The 21,892-nt window shown below is 39.3% G+C and overlaps 2 protein-coding genes across 5 annotated transcripts; both read right to left on the bottom strand.

Annotated features, from left to right (window-relative positions):
* Positions 1-23: 23 nt before the first annotated feature.
* Positions 24-13,737, bottom strand: odf2b (outer dense fiber of sperm tails 2b). Of its 4 annotated transcripts, none has more exons than XM_081349656.1 (19): positions 13,643-13,737; positions 13,259-13,394; positions 13,065-13,163; positions 12,501-12,671; positions 12,242-12,429; positions 7,462-7,591; positions 7,251-7,382; positions 7,064-7,138; positions 6,467-6,538; positions 6,181-6,297; positions 5,905-6,090; positions 5,523-5,632; positions 4,211-4,346; positions 4,022-4,132; positions 3,675-3,938; positions 3,483-3,583; positions 2,864-3,026; positions 2,644-2,769; positions 24-637 (listed from the first exon to the last, which is right to left on the bottom strand). In XM_081349656.1, exons 2-19 carry the CDS (start codon positions 13,349-13,351, stop codon positions 473-475), a joined length of 2,439 nt encoding a protein of 812 aa, XP_081205782.1. In that variant the 5' UTR covers positions 13,352-13,394; positions 13,643-13,737; the 3' UTR covers positions 24-472. The 4 variants fall into 4 exon arrangements, with proteins under 4 accessions (XP_081205782.1, XP_081205783.1, XP_081205781.1 ...); XM_081349657.1 differs by having other exon boundaries at positions 13,259-13,353; positions 13,643-13,695; XM_081349655.1 differs by having other exon boundaries at positions 13,065-13,166; positions 13,643-13,693.
* A 153-nt stretch (positions 13,738-13,890) lies between these two features.
* ptgesl (prostaglandin E synthase 2-like) lies at positions 13,891-17,486 on the bottom strand. Its single transcript, XM_081348097.1, has 7 exons — positions 17,069-17,486; positions 16,745-16,936; positions 16,594-16,649; positions 16,126-16,278; positions 15,811-16,011; positions 15,602-15,719; positions 13,891-14,946 (listed from the first exon to the last, which is right to left on the bottom strand). Exons 1-7 carry the CDS (start codon positions 17,360-17,362, stop codon positions 14,827-14,829), a joined length of 1,134 nt encoding a protein of 377 aa, XP_081204223.1. The 5' UTR covers positions 17,363-17,486; the 3' UTR covers positions 13,891-14,826.
* Between the last annotated feature and the right edge of the window lie 4,406 nt (positions 17,487-21,892).

Genomic DNA, 21,892 nt, shown 5'->3' with positions numbered 1-21,892 from the left:
GTACTGTTTTATTTTATTTTATTAAAAGGTCATCAGATGAAACTAAGGGTACGTTACATGACAACGATGTGCTAAAAATGGAAAACGACAGACGACATCGTTGTCAAAACTATCCCGTTCACACAGATGCTGTATTATGATGCCAGGCCAGTAATTGGCGATGTCACTTTGTAAAGAAACACTACGTGCCTATAAACTGAACACGTAATTACCATGCGCATGATGTCACCATTTTCACAAATTTGTGTTTTTGTAGTTTACACGGAGACAATAACAGTATAATTTTCAAAAACTAGCACTTAACATCCAAAAGTTCATGATTCAGTCCTCCAAAACGCTGTTGTCGTGTAAATCGTCGTTGAAAACAGTGTTGTGTAAACTGCCCCTAAGTCATTGAGGTATTTTAAAAGTATAATAATAAAAAAAACTGCATTAAATAAAGAAATGAAATGACTTTATTCATGGTCAGTGTTTAGATATGGGGATTCAGTGAGCTTGTTAGAGCCGAGTCTCCAAACACATTGGTGTATGAAGCCTTCAGGTAGTGGACGTAGTTCTGCAGACTGCGGTTGGCGCTGTTCACCTGCTCCAACTGGTTCTTCATGTCTTGAAGTTTGCACTGAAATCGCTTCTCCATCTGAAAAATTAAAACACAAACTGTTTCTAAAAGGTGCATCTATAAAAATTTGACATGTAAAGAAAATTCCTTATTGAATAGACTGAAGTTAAACATCTGTAACACAAAACTTGACTCATCTCAGTTTCTACAAACCCTCTAAAGGGATATAAAGTTGGAAATTACACCACTGGAGGAAAAATAATGTTTAGCTCACAAAAGCATTGACAGTTTTTCCTCCAACTTCATATTTCCATCACCACTTTTGTGTTTTATTGCGGTTTCTTGAAGGGATATGCAACTTTTGCTAGAGAACAGAAAAGTGTTGCAAGCGAGTGCAAACTTTCTTGGGGGAACGCAAAAGAATTTAAATATAATTTTTCCTCCCATCTCATTTTTTTCCAATCACCTTGTTTCTTTTTTGGCTGTGGTCATGTCAAACAGAAGTACAGCTCAAAATTATTTTCCGTTGTAAAATTGTATTCACAATATAATTCTTTGATTTACTGGTAGGGCTGGGCGATTTAAATCGCGATATTGTTATGCGCATCTCATCAGTAAAGCCGGTTCCTTGATTAGTAGTAAATCACCATCACCTGCTTTCAGATGGAGCGGCATTTACTACAAAGAGCCGTAGTTAACTGACAAGCTGAGCCAAATCACATCAATATCGCGGACGTATCGCCAGCGATATTTAATGCGATATGGCTCAGCTTGTCAGTTAACTACGGCTCTTTGTACACAGCAAAACCTCCAGTGTTAAATTAACACTCCTGGGAGTGTATGAGTCCACACTCAAGAGTGTTTAAGTTAATGAGATAACTAAGTGATTAATTTAGTGATGATTGAGCATTATTGAAGACACCTGATGTTAACAAGTAGAATCGCTGAAGGAGAAAATCGCAAATTTTAAGTTACCATTATTGTGATGGGTAGTTGCTTTAGTTGGGCTCTGACCCTTTTGTGAATACTTTACATTTTGATTTGGCTGTTGTGTCTGAGCTAAAACTGCCAGTTGCACAAAGAATAAATAGTGATCTGATGGTGTTGGTTATATTATGACAATCATCATTTGAACTTGATCACTAAACTCATTAAAATCCTTCTTTCTAACTTTGATTTATGTTGTTGGTTACAGCATAACTGTGAATCTGAATAAATGACCAGAATTTTTGATATAATATAAAGGATTTCTTAAAAGTTGTTTTAAAACAAAAATCATCCTTTTAGGCACACACAGATGTCAAGATTCAGTCTATGCATCTCAACAATGGTGAGGAGCAGAATAGTCAATGAGGAAAAGTAAATTACATAGACAATTCAGATCATAATTTATTCATACCGCAATGCATGATGGGAGCCATTAATGAGTTGTGATTGGTGGCAGCCACTGCAACATGCTTTATTATTGTCACCATTGTTGAGATTCACAGGCTGATTATTGATGTCTGTGTTTTAAATGAATATGTCTGAACGTCTTTTTGATCAGAACAATGTTTATTAAATATTTTGAATTATAAGTAAAGTACTGATAATCATAGGCTGAAGAATCACTAAACTGCTGCTAACATGTTAAACCAAAATATCTTAATATGTTTCATTTTTCAGATCACAGCATGATTATGTCAAAACATAACCAACACTATATGATAACAATTTACTTTGCTCATTTAACTGTTATTAATCAATAACAGCAGACAAACAACAGTAAATATTAAAGTAAACATATAATGGTCTAGAGCCCAACTAAAGCAAACACCCATCACCTTAATGGTAACTTACAATTTGTGATTTTCTTCTTCAGTGATTCTGCTTGTTAACATCAGGTGTCTTCAATAATGCTCAATCATCACTAAATTAATCACTTAATTATCTCCTCAGCCCTAAATGCCGCTCCATCTGAAAGCAGGTGATGGTGATTTACTACTAATCAAGGAACCGGCTTTACTGACGAGATGCGCATAACAATATCGCGATTTAAATCGCCCAGCCCTATTTACTGGAAAGTTTCAGCTGAGAACACTTACGTCATCTTTGCTGCGGCGCATCTGACCCAGCTCGTTTTTAGCCAGGCTCAGCTGGGTCTCCAAATCCAGCTTTTTGGACTGAGCCGAGCGTTCTTTGGACAGCACCCGCTCTAGGCTTTGCTCCACCTGTGAACAAAGCCCCAACATGAAAAGCATTTATACACTAACCTCACCTCACACAGGTGCAACAAAACAAGCTTCCTGTGAACTGTTCTGAGACCTGTCTGTGCGCCTCCTCTCTGGCCTGCTCCACCTGTCGGGAGAGAGAGTCACACTCTCGGCTCCTGTCCTCCAGGCGCAGCTGTGTGGTGTGGATGGTCTCTTCACGCTTGGCGATGACCTGAAGCAGATCCCTGTTCTGAGTGCTCACATCCTCCATCTTCCTGTGTGCCAGAAATGATGAAGCTCAAATACCGTTAGGAAATTTAACTAGAAAAGGTTTTAAGCTTCAGCTTTCTTTGTGTGTATGGGTTTATGTTAAAGACCCAGTTAAATTATATTAATTTAGTATATAATTTTTTTATATAATTTTTTTTTTTCTGTGTTGGCATTTCCTGTTGAGACAATGTCATCATTTTGATTTAATTATTAGATGAGAAGGAATAAAGATTATTCATAATTTTGATTTTCATAAGGCCATTTAAATAAATCAGAAGATAATGTCATCAATATATTTTGGTTTATTCTATACAAGAAAAGGAAGTTTAAATTATTCATAATTTTGATGTTATAAAGGTCTATTATAATATATTATAGCAGAAGATAAAGTCATCAATATATTTTGGTTTATTTTATTGAAGGAAATTTGAATAAATATAAATATTATATGTGCAGCAGACCTTTCATTGCTTTCCATTGAGCGTTTCAGCTGCATATTTTCTTCAAGTAGAAATAAGTTCTTCTCCTGGAGGTTCTCTATTTTACAACTCTGCTGCTCCATCTACATGCAAACAGGAAAATAAGTCGTGAAAATAAAAACCCATCTGATTTCAGCATAATGTTTGTGGTGTAAATATGTCCGTAAACATCACCTTGTTTCTGAGCTCAGACAGAGTGCTGTTCTGCTCTGCATTTCTTCTGTCCTGGATGTGCATGTTCTCTCTGGCCTCCCTGAGCTCATCATCCAGGCGCTTCAGAGCTTCCCGCAGCATCTCCGTTTCCCTCAGCCGGGCCTGGAGCTGTTTGCGGCCCTGTTCCACTTCTCTTTCCACCTCCGTGCGGTCACTCTGTGCTTCCTTCTCCGCCAGCTGCAGCCTCAAAGAGTATTCCTCGGATTCCAAACGCGTCTTTTGCAGCTGAAAGAAATGTGAAGGGTTAATGTACTATGACTAAATGCAGATGGATTGTAACGAGCTGTGAGGAAGGTATGTTGAAGCACCTGACTCTTGTAACCCTCTACCAGATTCTCAAAGTCTTTGAGAGAGATCTTCAGCTGCTGGACCTCTGACTGAGACAAAGACAGCCTGTCCTCTGTGGCTGACAGCGTGCTCTAATAGAGACAAAAATCACAATGAGAATCAGAGCTTAGATGGTTTTGTGAGAAAAGTCTTTGAGTCTGGGTTGTTGCCTTGAGTCTCTGGTTCTCCAGTTTGGTAGCAGTGTTCTCTGAGGCGATGGAGTGCAGACGGCTGAGAAGCCCCTCTCTCTCAGCGCAGGACTTCTGCTCACAACTGCGCAGCTGTTCGCTCAACTCAGTGAGGCGACTGCAAAGAGAAGAGCCCACGATCACTGTCTATTATGAGATCCGCTAAATATAACAATCAGGTAAAAAATCGAAACCGATCATATTGCAATCAAAAATCCAAAGGAAAAAAATTATGTTTTGCAGAAAGAACATCCCTCAATTCTTAATACCATAATGCAAAAAGACTATTATTCTTAAAGTCTCATTATTGTAATGTGAAAAATATAAATAAACTCTAAAGTATTTATAGACGACCGTTCTAAAAAATGCTGTTGAACATTCTATTCAACATAGAATTCTGAAAAATAAAATGATCACCGTTTCCACAAAAATATCACGCAGCACAACTGTTTTCAACATTGATAATAATAAGACATTTTTCTTGAGCACCAAATCAGCATATTAGAATGATTTCTAAAGGATCATGTGACACTGAAGACTGGAGTAATGAAGCTGAAAATTCAACTTTGCCATCACATGAATAAATCACGTTTTAAAGTATATTAAAATAGAAAACAGATATTTTCAATTTTAATTATATTTCACAATATTGCTGTATTACTTTTTACTGTATTTTGATCAAATAAAGCCTTGGTGAGCATTAGAGACTTGTTTTTCCTTTCACAAGCATTTTTTTTAGCAAAATATTACGGCCCAAAACATTTGAATGGTAGTATACATCAGTATACATCAGTACATCATTGTATAAATGTGTTTGAATGTATTATGATAAAAAAAAAACATGATTAAGCTAATACAATCATCATTACAAATAATAGGAATCATAAAACTTTTATTATGGTAATGAGAACTGGGTGGTAAAATATATTTGTCATGTAAATAATGTCACATTGCAAATCTTATCTTAATGTCAACTTAAATATATATATATATATATATATATATATATATATATATATATATATATATATATATATATATATACACACACACATATATATATATATATATATATATATACACACACACATATATATATATATTTTTTTTTTTTTTTTTTTTATGGACAATTACGTTAAAAGAGAATTTCAGAAACTCAAAGCTCACTGATGTATAGCAAGCATCATAAATTACTCAGAACATAATTCATGCTAAAAAAAATAAATTATAGACATGAAGACTAGGCTGAGCTTAAGTGAACACTAAAAGCAAGTGAAGAGAGTCAGTCACTGACTTATTTAAGGTGGTGATCTCCAACTCCAGCTGGTTTTTCTCTCTGTTCTGTTTGAAGTAGCGTTGCTGAAGCGCCTCAGCATTGGAGAGAGCCTCTGCTAACTGAGTCTCCTGAAGAAACCACAGAAACACATCAGTCAAAGTCTGCACTGCATGGGTCACACAGGCCAACCACAGAAAATCAGTCTTTAAAAAAAACGGTAAAATGTGAGAGTTCCCAGTGAAGTAAATATAAGGGGCCAGCACAATGACACAATACAAAGAACCTTTGGAGAATTATGTCATCAATTAGCACTTTGAAAACCATTAAGGTCAACAGAAACTTTATGTGATTTTTATGAATCCCTGAAGCACATTTAACATTGTTCTTCTGTATACAGTACCTTGTCCGAGAGTTGTGCAGAGAGCTGTGCAGCTGCATTCACACTTTGTTCGGCCCGCTTCCTCTGGTCCTCCGAGACCTGTTTGTGGATGTCTCTGTCTCCTTCATAGTGCTGCTTCAGCTCTCTCATCTGCTCCAGAAGGCCTTGAACCTCCTCCTGCTGATGCTGCAGTGTCCCTTCCAGCTTCTGTGCCACAGTACAGTACAATCTCTATCAGATATCTCACTGTATTCATGCAAATGAAAACTATGAATCCGCAGTAAAAAGTTGCCTTACTTGGATCTGAGCCTCCAAACGGTTATTTTCAGCTTCTTTCTTGAGCAGCTGGTTCTGCAAGCGACTGCGAGTGGATTCAAGAACCTTGGACAGCTCTCCTGTGGTCCTCAGATGCTCCTGTGACGACGATCACAAAACACCTTCTTAAAACACTTCCTGTTTTAAAACTCAGCAACACAGGAGCAACTTTGATGCAAATTCACTATGCAAGTATTTAGAAATGCAGAAGAGCTATTAAAACAAGCCATAGAAGAATGTTATGCAAACGCATAGAAAAAATAAGTACCTTTTCAGTTTCCAAATTCTCAGCTATCTTACTGGCCTCTCTTTCCCTGTTGTTTAGTTTAGTCTCAAGTTTCTACAAGAGAAAGTGACAATAACTAGTAATACTATCAACAAAGTATTTAAGGAAAACAAAACCACTCTACATTTCAAGCATTTAACAGAATATTGTAAAATAATATTGCAATTTAAAATTAAAATTAAATTGTTTTGTATTTTAATATATTTTAAAATGTAATTTATTTCAGCAGCCTTTACTCCAGTCTGATCCATGAGACATCATTCTAATATGCTGATTTGGTGCTCAAGTAACATTTCTTATTATTATCAATGTTGAAAGTTGTGCTGCTTAATATTTTTGTGGAAGCCCTGCTATATTTTTCCAGGATTTTTGATGAATAAAAAGTTCAGAAGAACAGCATTTATATAAAAAAAGATTGATCACTTTAGATCAATAGCATCGTTGTTGAATGAAAAATATCAATGTATCAAGCTCACAACGATGTTACAATTAGAAGTCATACCAATAATACCCCAAAACAATATAAAAAATTATATACATTCACAACACAAAAACAAATGTAGGAGTTAGATTACAAACCCTTTTCTCAGCCTCAGAATCAGCTAGTTTTCTCATTAGCATCTCCCTCTCATCAGACATCCTCAGACCATCTGTCTGTGGTGAAAGTTTTTTTAAATTTTTTTTTAACTACACATACACAATACTGCAGAACCAATATCTAAACCCAAAAATTTGATACATTTAGTTTAAAGGAAGTCTTTTGTACCTCCCGCCCATGCTGCTCCCTCAAAAGTCTTCTGAGAGTGCGATTTGTGTCCAAAAATGTGTCCAACTTCTGCTCGAGTAGCTCATGTTGACGGCCCAACTGATCAGAGTGCGTCTTTGACTGTTTTTTGTCCTGAATACACAAAGTGTATGCTTTTTTATTTACATGAAAAGATTTCAGAGGTAACTGCATAGTTTGTCAATCTTCTTACCTTCTTAAGTTTTCCCACGGTTTCCCTCAGAGCCGCCACTTGTTTAGCTGCGGCCTGACCATCTATCTCAGCCTCCACCAGTTTCCTCAGCAGAGTTTCCATCTCCTTGTGAGGAGGTCCTGTTTCAGATCTGTCCACATAAATCACGTTTTAAAGTCAGCATGATGTGACGTCCAAGTGAAATGGACTTGATTTTGTCCATCGAGAATTGATTGGACGGTTGTGGTTTGCTATTGCTGTGATGTCATGTGAGTGACAGGTTGTCCCGCCCTCACGCCACTAAACACATCATCAGAGAGATGTTGTTGCAAGAAGGAGGAAAAGTTATTTTGATTAAAGATTATGAAGGCACATGAATTAAAACAAATTATGATGTGCAAAGATAAATAAGAATAAAAAAATAATAGTCAGGTCCGAATCTTCAAGATTGTGTAACCCTGTAGGCATTTTTGAGGAAAAGTTGTTATACCACATTTTTAGAAAGTTCAATGTCTCCTGAATAAGGATCCACCATATAACATTGAAATAAGGGTCCCATTTTCTTGTAATTGTTATCGAAACAATAGGTGCATTATTCACAGCCGAAACACTACAGGTGGATAGGGTAAAATTTTTAAGTTATAGATATCACCATAAAACCTTTCCAGTATATTATATATATATATATATATATATATATATATATATATATATATATATATATATATATATATATAGAGGCGAGGAGACAGGGCTAGCCCGAAAGGGAGAACCAAGTACTGGTATGCCTGCCCCTCGGATTATATTCGAGGGGCAGGCATACCAGTACGTGGTTCTCCCTTTCGGGCTAGCCCTGTCTCCTCGCGTCTTCACGAAGGTTGTCGATGCAGCCCTTGTTCCTCTCGATGACTGGCTGATCCTAGCTCACTCTCGAGACAAGGTTTGCGAACACAGGGACCTAGTGCTCCGGCACCTAGCTTGTCTGGGCCTTCGGGTCAACTGGGAGAAGAGCAAACTCTGCTCCGTGCAGAGGATCTCTTTTCTCGGTATGGAAATCGACTCGGTCGCCATGTGCTCGCAGCTTACGAGCGAGCGCGCGCAGTCACTGCTGACTTGCCTTCGTCAGTTTAAGGGCAAGAGTGCGGTTCCACTGAAACTATTTCAGAGGCTCCTGGGGCATATGGCATCCGCAGCCGCAGTAACGCCGCTCGGGTTGCTACATATGAGACCGCTTCAGCTTTGGCTTCGCGATCAAGTCCCGAGGTGGGCATGGCAACACGGCACGCTCCGAGTCCCAGTGACTTCGACCTGCCGTCAGACCTTCACCCCGTGGACGAACCTCAGTTTTCTATGGGCTGGAGTGCCCATAGAACGAGTTTCCTGGCATGTTGTTGTATCAACAGATGCCTCCACAATAGGCTGGGGTGCCATGTGCAATGGACATTCTGCCGCGGGCTCCAGGACAGGACCCCAGCGCCTTTGGCATGTCAATTGCCTCGAGTTGCAGGCTGTACGTCTCGCCCCGCACCTCTTCTGTGTGTTGCTCAGGGGTCAGCACGTATTAGTCCGATCAGACAATACCGTGACAGTAGCGTACATCAACCGACAAGGTGGTCTGTGCTCCCGCCGTATGTCGCAACTCGCCCGCCACCTCCTCACATAGAGTCAGAAGCATCTGAGGTCGCTTCGAGCCATTTATATCCCGGGAGACCTTTACCGGTTCAGCTGATTTGGGATCAGTTCGGGGACGCACAGGTAGATCTGTTTGCCTCCCACGACTCGTCCCACTGCGACCAGTTTTATTCTCTGACCGAGGGCACGCTCGGCACGAATGCACTGGCGCACAGCTGGCCATGGGGCCTCTGCAAGTATGCGTTTCCCCCAGTGAGCCTTCTTGCGCAGACTTTGCGCAAGATCAGGGAGGAAGAGGAGCAGGTAATTTTGGTTCCCCCGTATTGGCACAACCGCACCTGGTTCCCAGAACTAGTACTCCTCGCGACAGCACCTCCCAAATTCTATCCAATTCCTCTGAGAAAGAACCTGCTTTCTCAGGGACGGGGCACCCTATGGCACCCTCGTCCCGATCTTTGAAACCTCCATGTGTGGTTCCTGGACGGGACGAGGCAGGTTTGAGTACCCTACCACCAGTGGTGGTGGCTACCATCACTTATGCTAGAGCATCAACCACGAGACATGCCTATGCGTTGAAGTGGAACCTCTTCGTCAACTGGTGTTCTTCTAAACTTCAAGAACCCACGAAAGTGGATCAATGTCGTGCTTTCCTTCCTGCAAGAAGGGTTGGAGTGAACGCTGTCTCCCTCCACCCTGAAAGTGTATGGTGCCGCCATTGCCGCACATCACGACGCAGTTGAAGGTTAGTCCATTGGAAAGCACAACCTGATCATCAGGTTCCTGAGAGGAGTGAGGAGACTGAATCCTCCTCGCCCTCCTCTCATACCCTTTTGGGACTTCTCAGTGGTTTTAACTGCTCTACAGAGTGTGCTCCCTTTGAGCCTCTGCAATCAATCAAAGGAGCTTAAGTTCCTGTCAATGATGACAGTGCTCCTGGTTGCATTGGCCTCCATCAAGAGGGTAGGGGACCTGCAAGCATTTTCGGTTGATGAAGCGTGCCTGGAATTCGGGCCGGCTAACTCTTACGTGATCCTGAGACCCCGGCCTGGATATGTGCCCAAGGTTCTCACCACACCTTTTCGAGATCAGGTGGTAAACCTGCAAGCCCTGCCCTCGGAGGAGGCAGACCCAGCCTTGGCACTGCTCTGTCCAGTACGCGCCCTCCGTGCTTACGTAGACAGAACGCAGTGTTTCAGGACTTCAGACCAGCTCTTTGTCTGTTTTGGTGGACGCCATTGCTTTGGCTTACCAGCAGCAAGGTTTACCATGCCCCCTTGGTGTGGCATCCTCTTGGGCTCTAGCGCATGGCGCCTCGCTAACAGACATCTGTAGAGCTGCAGGCTGGGTGACACCTAACACGGCCTCTGGGCGACCCCCACGTGTGTATTCCACTGTAAGCCTCTCTGAGCATGTGTCTTTCCCTCGGCAAGCCACCTTGCCACCCCTGGGTTTAAAATATTCCAAATGTGGCTGGACACCTCAGTGATTCTCAATATGCAGCCCCCTGGGGTCATGTGTATTCCAAGTCCCCCCCCCCCCCCCCCCCCACCCCACCCCACCCCACCCCACCCCTTCGGGCTGGGCATAATTGCACATTTCCACTGATATATGCTTCCCAGTGTACCTTGGCATAATTCCAGCAGCCATTAAAAACTGTCCCTTTCATGTTAATGTTGTTTTTTCATTGTTTACATGTTTAAATATTCTGAGAGTGCATAGTTTAGTTCTAATGTTTAATGTTTAAACTGCAATAAATGCATTAAAACATTTTTTTGGCAGCCATTTTGTTTTTATTGTTAAATGCCAAAACAGTGATGTTTACAACTTGTTATACGGCAGAAATGGATTCAGCACCTAAAAATCATATAGAAACAAGACTTGAAGTACTTTTCCTCAAAAATGCCTACTGCATCTTATCCAGGGCTATTTATCTAATTTGGGACTCGACTATAAGACTTGATGGTGACTTTAAGCATTCAGGCCAACGACCTAAAAGCCAGAGCCATAGAGAGAAAGAGTTACGACACTCCCATAGACCTCCGTTGTAAAAAATGGCAGCGCTTTTAACCGCCTACTCCCGGGATTTGAAGATCTGATTAGTTCCAAACACTGTCATTTTGGCGTTGGACACCATTTACTTACATTGCTGCGCGTCGAGTTGTTCCAGAGTTAAGTTGCTGAAATATCGACCTCTTTTGATTTGTCAACTGTCTATATTGTATCAGAGGCCCTTTGCGATGCTTATACTGGTCTTCATTTGTATATGCACAGCGTAATTATTTATATTTTATGTTGGTTGTTTCAACCAATTTTCAAGCACTGCCTCCTAGTGCGACTTCGTCAGCTGTGACAGTAAGAGTTCTGTAATGAATCACTACCACCTTTATAGCAACTTTTATTTAATTTAATTTTTTGGGATATACTAACTTTTCATTATGTTTTATTGTCTTGAGTGAAGCGGCTTGTGAGAACAATGCTGGACCTCTAGGGTTGTTATGGGATCACCAGTCCTGTCTGTTTTATGGATCACCTGCCCCTGGTTTTTGTTTTTCTTGTTCACACACACCCACACAAGCACACATTTTTGTTGTCTGTCATTGTTTAATAAAAAATATTTAAGCGAACTCTAAACGGACCGCCACGGCAGACCTCTTTGCGTGATCACGAAGGTAGGCTAATGACTGAATCAAAATTTATAAGCAAAATCACGGGAATCAATAGCCTAATACAGCCCAGTTGTGCTAAAATAAATATCATGTCCAACATCAGATGAATGTCCATCATCAGATGAATGATATGGAAAAGTTAAGTTAGAGCCGCTAAAGCCAGTGCTACTACCCATGCGAACATGAACACTATGCTTTTCCCTCCAGAAATATAGCCTAAAACTTATCTCCAAATGCAAAACTGACATTAACAAAATGCAATAATGCAATAACAGCTGAAAAAGTACTTGGGTGTGTGTTTTATTTTATATTTACCGTTCAATAATGCAATCGCTGCTGTCTGTCCCATAGAAGAACATGACAGCCAGCGTATGTTTTGGAACTATTGGGGCTTACATGAACCACGTGACAGCCATAGCGGCGACATCAAAGAGTGTCGCAACTCTTTCTCTCTATGGCTCTGCTAAAAGCTAATGTGACAAATTAACCTGGAAGAACTATACCTCATTTGTCCAGGCTCACCCTGCGTCCCTTCTACAGTGCTACGCAGATCAGTATTTTCACACTTTGACCTCCTCAAGTCCTTACTAGCTTCCTCAAGTCGTTCCTCGTGCTGGTCAATCAAACGCCGACAGGCACTTAACTGCTGTGATTGATGCTTCAGGTGGTCCTCTGTCTGCCGTAACTTTACCTGTGGAGATTTTAACATTCAAATCCAATTGTGAAATCTATCTTATTGTCATGATTATTCACAATCCATACCTCACTTTTTATACAGTCAACCTCTGACATAAGGCTTTCAATTTTTCTCTCATATTTGCCAAGTACTTCTCTTGCATCGTCCTCTTCACTGGACAGGTCGGTGAGCCGGAGAGGAGGTGAGGAAGGGTCAGCGGCTGGTGCCGGGGTGATCTCTAAGCAGCGAGTAGCCCCCTGATGGGAAATGTTGTTATTAAAGTCACTATGAAATCAAATTTGACAATTCAATTTATTATTTTAAACTTAATGTGCCCTTGTAATCTTTAACCAATGACGTTTACTGGCGCGAGGACGGGACCTGTCACTCAAATCAAATCACAGCAACGGCCAACTTCAACCATCCAATCAATTTCCGATTGACAAACTCAAGTCACGCCCTACATTTTTTCTTGTTTGCTAAGCCGTTTCACTCGGATGTAACAACAGGGAGAAAAGACTGTCACAACTTCCGTTTCATGACGACTTTAAAAACAGTAATTCATTCTTAAATGTAAAGTCAATTTTTTTTAATACATAACTTGCAATTATTTTAGGCTACTAAATAAAGGTAAATGGGACTAAACAAACCTCCCATCTGTATTCTCTCCGTCTTGAGGCTTTTCCAGGAGGAACCCAGGGAGCTCGGACCTTTACACTGGAAGTGGATCGTAAATTGCTCACTTTACCCTGCTGAAGAAAAGAGTTGTGATGAGTTGTTTCACTGTCTCATTAAACCAGTGAAGTTGATTTAAACTGGAATAGTAAAAATCATCCAGTCTGACCTGGCTCTTCTGTGGACTCTTTAGGTGGACATGCACAGATGTTGAGTCTGGGACATGAACATGGACGGGCGGAGAGGACGACCGTGTTTTCATCCCTTCAATTCAGTAGGGCGGTTTTTATTTGTTTTAATAGTATCTAAAAGATCACCAGAAGTGTATCATAAACTTGTGAGAAAGATGAACTAGGGGTGTTATGAATCATACATACATGTGTAACGTTATCTGCTAAACAAGACTAACTTATTTGTCCTCAGTCAAGTTTGTTACTTCTGCTCATGCACTGCATATTTATACGGCCAGTAAAATCCTCCTGATCAAAAATACGTTGAAAATGTATTTATGTACTTTAAAATTGTAAGTGATACGAATACAAACGCCACTAACCTCAATGCAACGCAACGTCCCCCGTGTTGTTTGCAAATACCCGGTAGACTCTCGCATGGACAACAATAGCTGCCAATCAGAAACGCGTCTGTCGCTCTGAGTCCCGCCTTTAACGTTCTATATTGCATCTGATTGGCTGGTTCGAAACTTCAGCGACAAAGAGTTGAGAAGTGTGTTTAACGCCCAATGAACGGAAGCTTATTAGGTTTCTATGTCAACGACGCGTTGCTATGTGCAGGGACCGCCTTCTCCGTCTGTAAAATTGTTGCATAAATATATCGCCTTTTTATTAGCAGTAGCATACAAATATGACAGGCTACAGACAAGCAAGCTGACAACCATCTGCTTGAGATTTTTAATTTATTTCATTGACAAATATTTGTCACTTTTGACAACTCAAAAGATGATGCATAGCGTTCTTGGTGAATTATTTAGCAACTTTCACATAAATCAGTAATATCACATTTTAAGTTAAATTGAGAACCCCATTTTGTAACCTACAGATTTGAAGGTCACTGCAACCTCAGATTGAACATTTATGAACAGTATAACCCTAACAGAGGTAGACATAATTAACTACTAACATTACCAGGGCTGAGCTCATCTGCTTAGTTACCTAAATACCACTTGATGAGAGTGGCAGCACTTCAACATCACAAAAAGGAACAAAACAACAATTCAGAAGAACAAGAGCAACATATGCAAAAAAAATGAACCGTTATTTGTTGAAAAATAAACCACTAGATTATACATTTGTTGAAGCCCACAAAGATGGAGAAAACTGGATGGTTTCAGAACAATCCCACTTCAACCCATTCACAATGTCTGTAGATCATATGAGGTTGTTTTACTTTAAAGAGCATTTGTTTCAGGTAGCACTTTGCTTTCCAAAGTAAAAGAAATAGTTGATTAGAAAAATCAGTTGAGTAGTAAAGCAAATCATGGAGAGAGAACAAACAGACAGGAAAAGCGCTTTATGCTGTTATGGATGTGTTTTTGTTGATCTCTTCAAATTAAATAAGCTCTGTGAGTATAGTCTGAGCAAAGGAAGAATGGAAGCCAGTTTAATTACTGGAAAAAAAGTCTTTTAAGATTTGCATAACCAGTACGCTACCAACAGATGGCAAGTTGTGCAGTGGTATCAAGTGCTTCAAGTTGTTGCAGTGATGACTGAAGCTTTGATTTTATGACACTTGTTCTGTGACCTTCTGCATACGCCGGTACCAGTTCTTCACCTTGGTATGTTCCATCATATCATCAAATGCCTGAAGGCCTTCCATAACCCTCAGAACACCAAACACGGCCTATGTTGAAAACACAAGGTACAAGAAGGATTAGATATGCCAATAAAAATAAAAAAGCGAATCCAATTGACATTCCTCAAGCAATTATGACACTGGGAAAAAGATACACTACTGCACACTAACGTTTGGGGTCAGTAAGAAGCAGCAAGTATGCGTAAAATTGACCAAAGGTGACAGTAAACACATTTATGTTAAAATGCTACAAACTGTTAGTTTCAAATAAATGCTCTTCTTTTGAACTTTCTATTCAAAGTGAGAAATAAAATGTATCATGGTATCCACAAAAATATTAAGCAGAAAAACTATCTTTAACATTAATAATAAGAAATGTTTCTTGAGCACCAAATCAGCTAATTAGAATGGTTAATGAAGGATCATGTGACACCGAAGACTGGAGTAATGATGCTGAAAATTCAACTTTTCCATCACAGGAATAAATTACATTTTAAAATGTATTCAAATAAAAAAAAGTTATTTTAAATGATAAAAAAAATGTCACAATATTACTGGTTTTTATCAAATAAATACAGCCCTTGTGAGCATAGGATATCTTTCAAAAACATTTTTTTTATATCACCAACCCTAAAATTTTGAACGGCAGTAGTGTATTTTATATATCTTTAATAAAATTTTAGACTGAAAGAGAAACACATACCAGATCTGCAAGGTTGGGTTGATCACCTCCCATGAATTTCTTATTTTTTCCAATGGCTGCCACCCAATCATTGACGGCCTTGTAGAGATCCTGTCTGACATCATCTTGCAGATGGTGTCTGTGTAGTATAATGAGGTTAAACTTTAATGTCAAAACATTTTTGTCAAATATTTTCATTATTTACTAACCCACTGCCCTAAAAAAAATACCTATTTTTCAATCTCTTTGAAATGACCCACATGGCAGCAGCTCCGAAATACTTTGCAAAGAAGCCCTCAAAGGTGCTAAATTTGCCTTCTCGTACTATGTAGTCAAAGGATGCGAGGGCTTCGGTCGGCGTGCGGTAAACATTTGGGGAAATTAGGTGCACCAGCCAGTCATCTGCCCACTTCCGCCATTTAATCTCCTCTCTGAGCAAAAAGTGTTAGTGAGATCAACAAACAAAATCATGTTTGACACCATAAAAGTTAAAAAAATAAAGACTAATAAAGCAATCACTATCAGACATAACTTATTTGCTTTACTTTCTGGTGTCTTTTCCAGGATATAGATGATCAGCTTCAGCGTCACGCACCATGACCCAGTACTTATTGCCAAACTCTTTCACGTCTTTCCCACTGTCGTTCTTTGCCTTCATCTCAGGATAAAAAGTGAGGATCTCAGATATTGTTTTCTCCCTAAAAGAAGCAGTGAATAGACAATACAAATTTGCATTTGTATTTACATTTATTTGCATAAGCATTTTTTTAATCAGCAAAGCAATTAGCGCAAAAGAGAAAACAGTGCTAAAAGGTTCTCAATCTGAATCGACGACAATCCCCTTAGATAAAAATCAATGTCAAATCAATATTGCAAGGAAAAACTTATGTTTAATGTCCCAATTTGAAAACCCCTTCTCTGCATGAATACAATACAGAAATATACACAATGTTAAATCAACAACATCCATATAAAAAGTATAAAGACTGTCAAGCACAATATAGGCTACTCACTTGCTGACCAGGTATGTCTTCAAAGCACTAATAATTACAGAGGAGTCATTGAGTTGCTGTTGAAGAAATAACAGAGAGGGACTTGATGATCTGAAGAATCTTACTATTCATAATCATAATCAGGAAAGACATCATCCGAATAGCTACATACCACCGTCTCGTTCACCATCAGGATGGGAACTTTTCTGTAAGTGGACCACTTGATCTCCTTTCGCATAACGGGATTGACCTCCACAATTTCATATGGCAGACCATGATAATCCAAAAAGGCTCGCACCTTGCTGCAAAACGGACAGGTCTTATACTGATACAGAGTCAACTTAAGACCTGTCCCCAGCGGTGCCTAATCAAAACACGTTAACAAAACAAAGGTGAGCAAACTAACCCAAAAAATGACATTTACTTTCTATAGTTGCATGTCAAAAAGGGTAACTGTTAGGACACCCAGAAATGTAGCACATAACTGAATATTTACATTTGCTTTTTCCTCTGCAAGGTGACGCTGAAGCGTGAGTTTAATGGTCTGGTACAAGCCGAAACCACCACCGAGCAAGAAGGCGCATCCCAGGACTCTGCCACTGCCACGCACCGGTGCAGCGACCAAAAGTCTGGATTTAAATCCCGCACCGCCGGTACCGTAAGCTCTTCCCTGGCATCTCATGCTCATTCTCGGCACTAATGCTGCGGTGTTTGTTACGCGGCATTTCGGCGTGTCAAAAATGAACCGACCGACCTTACTAAGAGTTCTCGCACAGGCCGCCGCCATCATGATTTTACATAAACTCCCGCAAGTCTACGGCAAGCGCAATGACAGCTGGACACTATAGAAAATGCTACAAGCTTATAGCTAAAGTTTATTTCCACCAGGGGGTGCGTGAGGCTCAAAAACCGAATCCCCCATTGAGCCGCATTAAAAATTAAAAACAAATTTGGTCTTATTAGATATATTATTGTTTATGTAATATATATTTTAGTAGTTTATATATTAATTCCATTGGAATGCAAATAAAAATCTTCTTCAGTAATCTCAGGGGTTAGGGCACAGATCAGAGTAGGCTAATGATGATTTTTTTAAATAAAATCAGGGGTTTTCAATAGGATTTGAAGTATAATTATTAGAATGTGAGGAAGTATTAAGTAGTATTTAGCAGAACAGAGCCCCCCGCGGGCGCCACCTAGCTAGCTGCGAAATAATAATAATATAATAATATTTTTCAAAACTACAGCCTGTCATTTGAAAGCTAAAGAGTCTGAACCTAACTCCAAAGTAGTGCTGAGTTATCTGCTGATAAATAGAATTAATTTTTTTCATAATCTATAAAATACTTTTTTGTACTATGCACTGCAATGTGTCAAAAACATCATACAGCTCATTCACAGGTCGTTGAAAATGGCACATCATTTTTTACAGCATATTATTACAATTAAAATGAGCCCAAAATGAACATAATCTATTGCGTTGATCACAAGATATTGCTCATGGAGGAACAATTTTAAAAATGCCTATTAGGGAGCGTCAAGGACTGAGAAAAAAGGCTATCTTGGTTCAAAATGCTGTAACCTTTGATTAGGCTACTTTATGCAATCACCACAATTGATCCAGATGCAGCTCACATTTAGGGGAACTTCACCAAAAAAGAATTTCCCCCCTACCTTATTTCCTTCCCGAGTTATTGCATGTCAAACAAGAAAGATGTGCAAAATCATAATACAAATTATATATATATATTTATTTATTTTATCAGCAGTTTCTCGGCATGAGATTGTCCAAATGTAATGTAATTTATATTTTCTAGAAATTTGAAAAGTGTTCTATCAAACGATACCTACCTTTTGACTCTCCTTTTGGAGTTATGAGTCACTCAGAAAAAAACAACTCTAAAAATGCCCTCAAGGCTTAAGGGGTTAAGTAGGGGGGGGGGGGGAGTGTGTGTGTGTGTGTGTGTGTGTGTGTGTGTGTGTGTGTGTGTGTGTGTGTGTGTGTGTGTGTGTGTGTGTGTGTGTGAGTGTGTGAGTGTGTGTGTGTGTGTGTGTGTGTGTGTGTGTGTGTGTGTGTGTGTGTGTGTGTGTGTGTGTGTGTGTGTGTGTGTGTGTGTGAGTGAGTGAGTGAGTGAGTGAGTGAGTGAGTGAGTGAGTGAGTGAGTGAGTGAGTGAGTGAGTGTGTATGTATTAGTGGTGAAGAGAAGGTAAGGAATATAGATTGTAAACCTATTATCTGATCCACACTCCGGTGCAGAAGGTGGCGGTAATGCACCAATAAGCTGGACGCCAACCGTCGTAAAACAAGAAAGAAAGAAAAAGAAAAGGTAATCTCAGGGGTCAGGGGTCATGCACTCTGGTCTGCGGCTACGCAGCCTCATATGCAGCAGAGTCTGATCTGTGTTGTGACATTCCTCCCATAACCATCATTAAAATTTGTGTGACTTGTGGTTTGACCCTCTCGGACCACTGCTGGTAAATTCTCAAGCCTTGACGTTTCAGAGATACTCTCTACTCGACTTGCCATAACAATTTGGCCCTTGTAAAAGTCGCTCAGATCTTGATTCATGCACATTTATCCTGCAACCAACACATTGATTACTAGAATTGATTGTTTGCTCACAATCTAATCTACCCAGACATTAATATGTGGCATTGTTAGGAGATGACCATTGGTTAGGACTGGTCATAATGTTTTGGCTCATCAGTGACAGTACATATAAATATGTGTATATTATTATTATTATTATTATTATTATTAATTTTTTTTTTTTTTTTTTTGTGCATATAGTTACTCTTATTTGAGTTCCAGTCCCACAAAATTCACTAGCAACTTTTGTTTGTAATGTAAAAACTGACAAAGAAAAATAACCAATTCACGATGTTAAGAACCCAGTTAACTAGAATCGGACCTTGGTAAAATTACTATAATATAACTAAAGATTGCATGTTGCTTTCAAAAATATTGCACCAGAATAGTTATAGCATCTACCAGCAGGGATTAACTAGGCCATGCTAACTAACCAAGACTTTGACCCGCAGGCATAGTAACAATTTGAACAGTTCTTTTCAGGATATTCACTAACAAATTATCGATTTCGAGGAATACGACACATGCCAGTACCGCTTTCACTCCCTTTTTTCTATTTCTCAATCACTCCGTTTACTCATTCTGTGTGTGTGTGTTCTGTTCTGATATGGAAACAGGCAAAAGGAAAGTGCACTGCGTCAGAAAAAGGGGGACACGGCATTGTTTAACTGACGTTATAAACAAAGGAAAAGCTTTTAAGAATGTGCAGACAGTTGTTTACAGCATGTTATAATCGATGAGTCATTACACAATAAAGAGGATGCAGAACTCTTGTGGCATCCTCTTTGGCAATAGGATGTGTATCATGTCACTGCATGTCTCAGTGGTCTTACAGTAAGAGGTTCTAATAGTTACCGCTATTGCCAATGGCATATTTGGCTGTAGTGCCACATGACAGATTTATCTCGCAATACTTTTGGCTGTAACCTTTTGGAGGTCTAGAAATTATATATTTGAATAGAAGCATTCTTAACAGCAGAGGAGCTGTACTCATGCTGCTAGAACAGTCTGCGTAAACATGTGGTTGTTAAGGTACAGCATGTGGAAAATTTATCTTGACAGAGAAGTTTCCCATCTACGTGTAACGTTTTTGTTGCCAGTGTCCCAAGGCCGAGTGGAACATTAAAGCGAACAGCTCCAACAGTTCCTCTCCAACGCCACCCTGTCCTGCCTTTGTGTGGAGTTGGATCTCTGAGGGTGTTCAGACAGAAGCTGTGCTTCCGTTCGGTTACCTCTCATTCCACCCAAAACACAGTTCTTTTTAGTTAGAGAGAGGGGTTTTTTTAAAGCAAGGGTCCTTAAAATGGGGTCTTCAACTGTACTTCAGTGGGTCCAGAAATTGTTTAGTGATCTTACTCATTTTTGTGAGAAAATGAAAAAAAAAAAAAAAAAAACTATATATAGTTATATATTATATATATACCTATCTTTAATACGATCTATCTATCTATCTATCTATCTATCTATCTATCTATCTATCTATCTATCTATCTATCTATCTATCTATCTATCTATCTATCTATCTATCTATCTATCTATCTATTTATCCATCTTTATTCAAAATTTCTGGCTAGGCTTTTTCAAGCCAACTTCAAAGTTTGTCTACAAACATTTCAATCTGGTTTTAATTGATTTGCTATGTAAGCATCATACAACATCATATAAATTAGAGATGCACAATATATTGGCACCATAGTGATCATTGTCTTGAATTACAGATTTTGTAGTTCATTCATATTGAACAGTATTTTACACGTCTTCTGTTCTGTTCTGCTCTCTACAATTGTTCAGATGTTTTTGAAAGTCTCTTGTGCTCATCGGGGCTGAATTTATTTGATCAAATATACAGTTTTATATTGTTAAATATCATTACTATTTATAATAACTGTTTTCTATTTGAATATATTTTCAAATTAATTTATTCATGTGATGGCAAAGCTGAATTTTCAGCATAATTTCTCCAGTCTTCAGTGTCACATGATCCCTCAGAAATCATTCTGATGCTGATTTGATAAGGATTCTTTGGTGAATATAGAGTTCAGAAGAACAGATCATGATTGATACTTTTGATAAATTTTATGCATCCTTGCTGAATAAAAGTATTCATTTCTTTTAAAAAGGCCCCATTAAATATTCTATAAAATTGAGTGTTGTTTTAACATTTAAAAATGTTTTACATTTCCTTGGTCTGTCTCTATCCAGTAAACAAGTCTTTGAACCGGTGAAGCCACCATATGAGAGAAGTCATTTTTCAGCATCCAAGTTGTTCTCAAGAACTTGCACATGTCTGGACGTGAATGGAATGAGGCAAATGTAGGCAAGACATGTTAGTGCATATTCTGACTGAATTTTAAATGTCACGCAGACTACAGAATGCAACTGAAAGGGGGAAAAAAGGTATAAATCGGAGACATATTTTAAATAGAAACTGCTTTTGTGCACACATCTTTGTGGTGAGGTACGGTGCTCTTGTGCAAATAAGTCAGGCATACAGTCTCTGTGGGCTTTATTGCCGTTCCTCTAGGCATCTCTTTTCAAAGGTTGAGCGTTTGCTGTCTCCATGGCAACCACATCGCTCTATGGCTGCGTAGGATATCCTCTGCATTTCAAAACAGTTCCCACAGTCTGTGCTTTCATAATAGAGTGCCACCTCCCAATGGTCCTCAACTATGTCTGCCGTTAGATAATCATCACATGCAACCCTCTGGTATTGAACCGTGTGCTGTTCAG

This window comes from Scardinius erythrophthalmus (assembly GCF_964197995.2).
Source record: "Scardinius erythrophthalmus genome assembly, chromosome: 20".
Classification (NCBI taxonomy): domain Eukaryota; kingdom Metazoa; phylum Chordata; class Actinopteri; order Cypriniformes; family Leuciscidae; genus Scardinius; species Scardinius erythrophthalmus.
This window is presented reverse-complemented; position numbering and strand designations above follow the sequence as displayed.

Coding starts and splice junctions, on each gene's coding strand:
- ptgesl (XM_081348097.1), bottom strand. CDS start 17,362: ATGATGGCGGCGGCCTGTGCGAGAACTCTTAGTAAGGTCGGTCGGTTC. Junction 16,279..16,593: donor AAGACATACCTGGTCAGCAA/GTGAGTAGCCTA, acceptor TGCTTCTTTTAG/GGAGAAAACAATATCTGAGA. Junction 15,720..15,810: donor TCAAAGAGATTGAAAAATAG/GTATTTTTTTTA, acceptor TATACTACACAG/ACACCATCTGCAAGATGATG.
- odf2b (XM_081349655.1), bottom strand. CDS start 13,351: ATGAAAACACGGTCGTCCTCTCCGCCCGTCCATGTTCATGTCCCAGAC. Junction 4,347..5,522: donor GAGATCACCACCTTAAATAA/GTCAGTGACTGA, acceptor TTCTCTTTGCAG/TCGCCTCACTGAGTTGAGCG. Junction 3,584..3,674: donor TGTCTGAGCTCAGAAACAAG/GTGATGTTTACG, acceptor GTTTGCATGTAG/ATGGAGCAGCAGAGTTGTAA.